We start from the raw sequence: 9,909 nt of genomic DNA on the forward strand, positions 1-9,909 counted from the left end.
ACCTGTTTTTCACAATTTTCTAAAAAAAAAATAAATGAAAATGGAATGCAGAGAAACAGATGATGCAGGAGATAATGAATCAGGTAGAACCAATCAGTAGGAGGCAAGGATTTGGTCGAGCATGAATTGTGACTGAGTGGAAGAGTGAAGGAAGACACAGTATGAGCATGAGTCTATTGGAAAAGGATCAGGTCTAATGAGGGAGAATATTGTACCCAAGCAATGGGGCAGTCCTTCAAAGATCTGACATTTTGGTGAAATGCAAAGCATGAGAGTCTTACAGTGCTAGGAACAGCCCAAGCCTTTACAAATCATAGACGCCCCTCTTTCAGGTATCCCATATCACATGCCTGGCCACTTATTTAAAATGACTGGTCACTGATACTTGGTAAGAGTACAGAGTTTTACTTTACACATATGCAGCTGGGGACTTCCATGCTGTTCCTTGCAGTAGCTCCCATCTCATGCACAAGACACAACATTTAGAACTAGACTTCTAGAAAATCTCACTTACTGGAGTGGCTGGACAGGGTCCCATCACCTTCCACTTATGCACAAGTCCTCTCAGAGGCTTAAGAAGACCCTTGGACCATGGACTCAATATGTACTTTCGTGTGACAAGTAATGCCACGTAGATCTAGCTGCTCAGCTTTCTTCAGCACGTTTTAGAGCCTAAGCCTATGCAGAATAGGTAGCTGGCAAGCCTGGAAACCTTAGAGCCTACAGGAGGGGCTCTTCTCACTCCCCCACTTATCAACCAGTTGTATGTGACCGGGGGCTCAGACCCTGCAATAGCAGAGGACATGGCAGACTCTGTCTTAATTAAAACCTGTCACAGAATTCGGTGCACATCTTGCTCTGCTTATTATTGCTAGCACCTGGATCAGAGTTAGCAGGCCCTGGCCATCAGGTATTTCGCCTCAGATGCAAATCTGATTATTCCCTCTATCACTTCCATTCTCTCTTTCACTCTAGGTTCCAATCACACAGACATGCTTTCCATTCCCCATCTCTGCCACGTCCCATCAGGATCTGGCATGTGATGTTGCTTCCACCTCCCATACACATGGTGTCTGACACCCCTCCCTAACCCTAACTATTTACATCCTTCAGGGCCCAGCCAAACAACACTTCTTCCAGATGGGCTCCCAGCTTTACGTTCTGCTATTTCCCACTTCTTTTATCCTACCCCTCCTCACCAGCTATGACAACAACTTGTCTAGTTGTCTGCCTTCCCACAAGATTGTGAGCTCCATGCTTGTTCATCTATGTGTCCCAGGCCTGGCCAATTGATGCTCAGGAAAGATTTTAGGAAGGCAGGGAGGCAGGCCTAAGTCTAAGACCATGTTTTTAATAAACTGAGATAAAGTCTTTTGATTGAAGGTGTGTTTCAGTGGCAGCTGAACAGCAGGCAGTGCTGATAGAGCTACCAGTACCTGCACACATACAAGTACTGTCATTTCTATTGCAGTGTTTTTATTGAGCCACGTGTGCTATTGGGACTACATATATTAAATTTTCCACCTAAAATGTTTTTATTAAGGTTGCACTGTGTTTTGGCATTAAAACAAGAAGTCATTATGAATGTAAAAAAGTATGGAAACAGAGCAAACAGCAGGACACAAATTTAATATTTGTAAAGCACATTTTTATCAGAGGAGGCCACAGATCTGTATTTTATAGAAAAGCAACCCAGGGGCTGTCTGGAACCTAAAAATGGAAGAATACAAATAGATGATGCTGTACATTGGGCTACCAACATGCATGCCAAAGAACACCAAGTAAGGCAACTGGAGGCATGAGAAACTGGCAAATCTTGTGGAACAGATGAAAAACATTTCAAAGCAGAAGTTGATGTGACTGATTCACGAGGGTTGTAAGACTATCATCAATTAGACATGACTGAAAGACGTTAGCCCTCACGGGTTTATCTAATTATTCCTTTATACAATATATATAGTAGACATATACACATACACACACAAAGAGTTTTGGGACATATGAAGATCATTGATGAGTAGTGGACATTTGTAAACATCATCAAAATGTCTTCTTAATTGATAAAAGCTTAGTTTAGCAAAAATTGAGGGCCTACTATGTCCTCGGCACATTCTAGGGGCTCAGGATAGATAAATTAGACTTAGAAAAGGCAACAGACATCTAGAACAGAAGTGGACAAAGTGTTGACATGAATATTCTACAGGAATGCGGGGTGTGGAGGAATAGCCAGGCTTCCCAGAAAAGGTGAGAGGTGAACAGAGTTTGCTGGCTGGGAGTCCATCAGGCAGAAAAGGAAGGAAAGGTAAAACAGGTTGGGCGTGCCAGCAATGGGAGGGTGGCTGAGAGTTGGAAAGGAAGGAACTGGGGCTGAAATTGGGCAAGGAACACCCTGGGAAGACCTGGCATGCCCAGCTACACACTAGGGCTACAGAGGCTCAGGCTGTTCTCTAGGCCAGGGTCAGCAAACTTCTTGTGTAAGGGCAAGATGGTAAAGATTTTAGATTTTGTAGACCATAGTTCTCTGACCCAATGACTCAACTATACCACTGTGGCACCAAAGCAGCCATAGATGACATGTAAGACTTAGGCATCACTGTGTTCCAATAAAACTTCTTACAAAAGTTTGTTGAGGGCTGGATTTGGCACGTGAGCTGTAGTGGGCCAATTCCTGGGCTCTAGTACACAGAATAACTGATTACTACAGTGGTATATTCTACCACTGAAATGTAAACTGCTAACAAAATATATACTAGCCTGACTTTATTACCAGAGCATGTACTTAGCAAAATGGCAAGGAGGTCTGACACCTTGTAAGACCTGAGCACAGACTCATTTTATGTCTCGGTACACAGCTCTCTCCCTGTGGGTGTCATCTTTCTTTCCTCTTTTCACTGTTGCATTTCTCACATAAGTTTTCTCTATTTGCTCACCATCCTCCCCCTATAGCCCAGCCAACAACCACATGAAATCCCGTCGTTCTTTCTAATTCCTCGTCTCCCTTTATCTCTCCATGGTATCTAAAAGTATTGAGAAGCCCCCACTCAATTCCTTCTGCCTTTCAAACGTCTGTGAAACTATACCCAGGTGTGGTCACTCACAGTGCGACCCATCATTCCCCAGATGTGAACCACCCGGCATGCCCTAGGTAGGTTCCTGTTTCTGCCCACTCTGGTCCACCCTGTCTACTGCTCACACTCACAGATTGCTGATCCCTGAAACAAGTTTCAGTAGGAAACTGTTTAAAATCCTTCACTGTAAAATCTTCCTTTTTTTTAAAGTATAAACATTTTAGCCTAGGATTCAGAACTCTCCCCAACTGGTTTCAAAACACCTAGCATCTACACTGACCCTATGCCAGAAAAACTGGGCCATTCATTGCCCTCCTCATGAAACTTATTATCTGCCTTTATGTATAAAGCAGTGTCTTCATCCCAAATACATTTTAGAAAAAGATCTGAACTTCAGGCTTCTGCTTTTTGAGTTTAGCTGTGTGACCTGGGTGGTAAAGAAAATAATGATAACACACTTATTGCGTGCTTATTTCACGTCATACATTGTGCTAAGCACTTTGTGTGCTACTTTAACTATTCTTTCCAGTTATTATTATTATTCCTATAGTGCAGCTGAGAAAATGGAGGTATAAAGGTCTAAATGTCAAGCCGAAGATACCTAACTTTTCTATGCCTCAGTTTCTTCATCGATAAATTGAGGATTATTGTGAGCGTTGAATAGAAAGCAACTAGCACAATGCCAGCACAAACTGAACGCGTTGCCTCCCTGCTTCTTCCTCTCGTAGTTGTTCTTTTCCTGTAGATGTATCTTTCATGCCCTGGCCCAATTTCTCTCCTTTTTAGTCAGGGCAGAATAATTTTTACTAACTTTGAGCTTCTATAGAACAAAATCTTCAATATAACTGTTTGATGTTTTACATTCATAGCCTGATTATCTTTTTATATATTTAGCATATTCACCTAGAAGATTCTAAACCCCTGGAAAGAAAAGAGGGTGTTTATTGGTCTAATATACTTCACAACGCTCAGTTAATTATTTTTTTATTAACTTTTAAGTACTTATATTAACTGACTACATACATACATACATACATATATGACTGTATACATATACTAGTATGTGCCACGTATTTATATATTTCACAGCAGTAACTTTAAACATTTTCCTCTTTTCTCAAGCTTTCAACCTTGACCCCTTCCTACCACCTCCCTCAGGCACCCCTCCCACCACTTCATGAAGGAGGAAAAGCTATCAGATATGATTCCTCCATCAGACCTAGGAACTCACCTACCTCTGTGTCTACCTAGTCCTCCTTTTTCCTCCTACCTCCTAAGGAAACCCCTTCAGCTATGGTTGGATCTCTTGTCCCCCGTCTTCTCAGGGCATTTGCTCAGCTCGTGATCTGCTCCTTCTGCAGTGTCGTCACCTTTCACCTTAAACATGCTCAAGTCCCTCTCCTGTTTGACTACATGTTTCCATCTGCCTGCCACCTTCCTCATTCCCTTCAAGCCAAACCTCTCCGAAGAGTAGACTGCGCCCTCACCCCTGACCTTCCCCACATGGCAACCCAGCTCTCATCATTCTTTCCAAAGTAAACAACCATCCCCCTTTGATAATGAAATCAAGGGGTTCCTTTCAGTCATTACCTTATGGACTTAAAAATGCAAGGTCCACGAAGGCAGGAACCTTAATCTGTCTTGTTCATTTCTGGATCCCTATATTCTCGGTGGCACACCGGTTTATGATAACTGCTTGCTGACTGAATGGATCTTTCGTTCTTCATGGTAAATTATCCTTTCCCCATCAAAGGACATTTCATACTCTGATTGTTTTCTTTTCTGTAACCCACTAGAAGTGTGGTTAGAGCAGAGACAGTGCCCTTGGTATTTCCATCGCCTACCACAGTAGAGTGATACCTTAAATCAGGGGTCCTCAAACTACAGCCCGCGGGCCACATGCCAATACAAATATTGTATTTGTTCCCATTTTGTTTTTTTACTTCAAAATAAGATGTGCAGTGTGCATAAGAATTTGTTCATAGTTTTTTTTTAAACTATAGTCTGGCCCTCCAACGGTCTGAGGGACAGTGAAGTGGCCCCCTGTTTAAAAAGTTTGAGGACCCCTGCCTTAAATAGAGTTGGAACCTTAAATAGAGTTCCAAGAATTATGTATTGACTGAATGACTGGAAGGACGATAAGAAGAGGAAGGGTTTTTATGGCTATGGTATAGGGAAGAATAACACACACACATTTATTCTTTCCCCATTTACCAAAAGCCAGGGGTAGTGATTGGATCATCAACCCTTAAAATAATGAGCAATTAATTCAGGAAAGAATTAAGAGAATTTGTTATTACTGAATTATTATTTAGGCTTTGTTTTTTCCCATCTAAATTACCTTGGTCTCCTCACTTACTGGTAAAGCACCTCCACCCAGGTTGCTTCTATTGCATTAGGACAAAGACATAAATGGTATAGATACCTGGCTTCTCCTGTATCCAGTCAGACAACCATTTTAAATGACAGTCACAGGTCCAGGGGTTCCCATGAAGATAGAGGCTTTCCAGATCAGGCATATAGGAGGCCATGTCTTGAGGGAGGGAGCTCAGAAAGTTATCAGACAAGTATAGGTACTTAATAAAAGATGTTTTAAATATCTGGAGGTAGCGCAAAGAGACAAATGTGTCTGGATGGAGCTTAGTGAGCCTATTTCCTTCCAGGTGCACTAGTCGGAGAAAGGTGAGTCCATAAAAAACCTCTGGGTTTATGAACTCAATATTGTTGTGGTCCATATGCAAACGTGTTAAGCTCCTGAGGCCATAAAAAGTATCCTTCTGAAGCTTTCGGACTTTGTTATAGCTCATTTTTAAGACCTAAGAATAAAAAGAACATTTACTTTGTCAACGGAATGATCACAAAGGGAAAAGCATATCAATAAAACATATGCTGAGATTAATATAATGCAGTGGGTGTACCTTGTTTGAGTCTTAATTCAAGCAAATTAATTGCAAGTTAAAAATGAGACCATCAGATAAATTGAACACATAAACATTTATTATACTAAGCAATTATTATTAAAATTTTAAGAAACCAGAAACACAAATTAGAAAGAACATATGCACCTCAGTGTTCATAGCAGCACAATTTATAATAGCTACAATTTGGAAACAGCCCAAGTGCCCATCAGCAGATGAATGGATTAAAAAGCTGTGGTACATTTACACAATGGAATACTACACAGCTGTAAAAAAGAAAGAACTATTACCATTTGCAACAGTATGGATGGACCTGGAGTGTATTACGCTAACTGAAATAAACCAGTCAGAGAAAGGCAAGTATCACATGATCTCATATGTGGAATCTAATGAACAAAATAAACCGATGAACAACATAGATCCAGAGACATAGAAGCATGGAAAAGACTCATGAATTTCAAAAGAGAATACAGGTGTTGGGGAATGGGCGGGGAGTGATTGACCAGGGAATTTATATGCATACTAGAGGCCTGGTGTATGAATTTGTGCATGGGTGGGGTCCCTCTGGGTGGCCTGCAGGGATCAGGCTGAAACCCACAGTCCAATGCCGCCTACAGCTCCTACCTGCCACTTCCGCTCATCCTGGCCCCACTGTGCCTGCCGTGGGCTCGTGCCCAATTAGTCCTGATTGGGAGAGGCTCGCGCTGCCACATCAGCGCTTGCCAGCCATGAGCCCTGCATCTGGTGCCCTCCCAAGGGGAGTGGCCTGTGAGATTGGGCTGAAAATGACTCTCTAACATCCCTGGGGGGGATTGCAATCCCTGGATTGCGAAAGGGTGCAGGCCAGGCTGTGGGACCCCACGGGTGCATGATCAGGCCGGGGAGGGACCGTGGGAGGACTCCAGGCTACGACTGGCCCATCTTACTCAGTCCCCATTCGCCAGACCCCAGCTGCAACCTAACCTACCAATTAGAGCATCTGCTCCCTGTTGGTTAGTGCATGTCATAGCGAGCTGTTGAGCAGACTTAGCATATCATTAGCATATTATACTTTGATTGGATGTTCGGTTGTTCTGCCATTCAGTCTATTTGCATGTTGCCCTTTTATTATAGAGGTTATGTCTAGCCCAGCCGTGGGCAAACTACGGCCCACAGGCCGGATCTGGCCCGTTTGAAATGAATAAAACTATTGAAAAAAAAGACCGTACCCTTTTATGTAATGATGTTTACTTTGAATTTATATTAATTCACACAAACACTCCATCCATGCTTTTGTTCCGGCCCTCTGGTCCAGTTTAAGAACCCATTGTGGCCCTTGAGTCAAAAAGTTTGCCCACCCCTGGTCTAGCCCATGGACACAGACAATGGAGTGGTGAAGGCCTGAGAGAGCAGAAATGGAGAAGGTCAATGGGGAAAAAAAACCCCACAAGAAACAAAGGGACATCTGTAATATTATCAATAATAAAGATAAAAAACATAATAAAACAGATATAATAATAATAATATTGTGGTTATTTTTAAAAGATTCCTTAAGCTTGAGATATGTATTGAAGTATTTACAGATGAAACCTTGTGATATCGTGGATTTTGTACAAACAATGCAATGAAATGGAAAAAACGCGAGTGAAGGTACAGGGAAAACCATCTGATACATTGATAACTATTGAAATTTGGTGATGCTACACTGGGGCTCATTTTCCTATGCTACTTTTGCATATAATTGAAAACTTCCATGCTAAGATTTTTAAAATTATCTTGATATTTCATGTAAATTTAAGATTTCTTAAACATGGATTTTTCATAAATATGTTGATTTTATTAATTTACTTCTCACATTTATAATAGTTTTCTTTTTAGTTAGTTTTTATTTTTAGTATGATTATTTTTTATTATTGACTCTATTACAGATGTCCCCCATTTCCCCTCACTTCACCCACCTTTACCTCCCTCCATTCTGTCCCCATTACTCTCAGGCCTTTGTGTCCATGAACTAAGCATATATGCATGTATATTCTTTGAAAGATCTCTTCCTATAAAGGTGTTATTGGTACATGATTCACATGCCATAAAATCACCTTTCTAAACAACTCAGTGGCTTTTAGTATAATCACAGAGTTGTAGAAAAATCTCCACCATCTAATTTTAGAAAATTTTCATCAGCCCAAAGTAAAAACTGATACTCATTAGAAGTCCTTTTGTGCATCCTCCTTGCCATAGTAAACCACTAATTTACTTTGTTTCTATGGATTTGCTTGGTGTCAACATTTAAAATAAATGGTTTCAAAAGAATTGGAAAGAGAACAACAAGAAAAACCTAGAGTAAGTAGAAGGAAGGAAATAATAAAGATTAGGGCAGAAATAACTGACTTGGAGATATAAAAAACAAACACACAATACAAAAGATCAATGAAACCAAGAGCTTGTTCTTTGAAAAGATAAATAAGATTGATGAACCTTTAGCCAGATCCATCAAGAAACAAAGAAAGAGGACCCAAATAATTAAAATCAAAAACAAAAGTGATGAAGTAACAACTGACACCACAACAATACAAAGGATTATAATAAAGTACTATGAACAACTATATGCCAACAAGCTGGACAACCTGAATGAAATGGAAAAATTCCTAGAAAAATACGATCTCCCAAAACTGAATCAGGAAGAATCTGAAAACATAAATAGGCCACTAACAATTGAGGAAATTAAAACAGTAATAAAAAAGCTCCCAGCAAACAAAAACCCTGGTTCAGATGGCCTCACAGGGGAGTTTTACCAGTCAAAGAAGAACTAGCACCTATGCTCGTTAAATTATTTTTTAAAAATCCAAGAGGAAAGAACATTTCCAATCTCTTTTTATGAGGCCAACATTATCCCAATTCCAAAACCATATAAAAACACTACAAAGAAAGAGAACTACAAGCTAATATCATTGATGAACATAGATGCAAAAATCCTCAACAAAATACTAGCAAATCAGATCCAGCATTACATTAGAAAGATCATACACCATGACCAAGAAGAATTTATTCCAGGGATACAAGGTTGGTACAATATTCACAAATCAATAAACATGATATATCACATAAATTGAAAGACACAATTACATGATCATATCAATAAGCCAAGAAAAAGCATCCAACAAAATCCAATCCCATTTTTTGATAAAAACTCTCAACAAAGAATGAATAGAAGTTTCATAACTCAACATAATAAATGCCATATATGACAGGCAACATTATATTCAATGGGCAAAAACTAAAACTATTTCTCCTAAGAACAGGAACAAGACAGGGATGTCTGCCTTCACCACTCTTATTCAACACTGGAGGCCCGGTGAATGAAATTTGTGCACTGGAAGGGTGGGAGAAGCCCTCAGTCCAGCCTGTGCCCTCATGCAGTCCAGGATCCCTCATTCCTTATCTTCCGCCTGCTCACTGCTCCTTATCATTCGGCTCATTGCTCCTTAGCGCTGCCGCAGAGGCGGGAGAGGCTTCCACCACCACCGCTGTGCTCACTAGCCATGAGCCCGGCTTCTGGCTCAGCGATGCTCCCCCTGTGGGAGCGCACTGACCACCAGGGGGAAGCTCCTGCATTGAGCATCTTCTCTCTGGTGGTCAGTGAGCATCATAGTGACCAGTCATTCTGGTCGTTCTGCCGTAACGGTTGCTTAGGTTTTTATTATATAAACTAGAGGCCCGGTGCACAAAAATTTGTGCACTCGGGGGGAAGGAGGGGTCCCTCAGCCCGGCCTGTGCCCTCTCGCAGTCTGGGACCCCTCAGGAGATAACGACCTGCTGGCTTAAGCCTGCTCCTGGGTCGCAGAGGGCAGGCCCAATCCCAGGTTCACCCCCTGGTCTGGCTCTGAGCAGGGCCAATTGCGGAGTTGGGGCGCCGCCCTCTGTCATGCACCGAGCAGGGCGGATTG

General features: G+C 41.5%; 1 protein-coding gene across 1 annotated transcript in view; it reads right to left on the reverse strand.

Moving 5' to 3' along the window:
* The window catches only part of IGSF10 (immunoglobulin superfamily member 10), a 31,165-nt gene that overhangs the window by 12,925 nt on the left and 8,331 nt on the right, over window positions 1-9,909 (reverse strand). The window contains exon 3 of the mRNA XM_006758965.2: window positions 5,494-5,884. Coding sequence (XP_006759028.1) covers window positions 5,494-5,884 — 391 coding nt within the window. The remainder of the gene's footprint in view (window positions 1-5,493; window positions 5,885-9,909) is intronic.

This window comes from Myotis davidii, unplaced genomic scaffold, assembly GCF_000327345.1.
Source record: "Myotis davidii unplaced genomic scaffold, ASM32734v1 scaffold316, whole genome shotgun sequence".
In the NCBI taxonomy this organism is placed as follows: Eukaryota; Metazoa; Chordata; class Mammalia; order Chiroptera; family Vespertilionidae; genus Myotis; species Myotis davidii.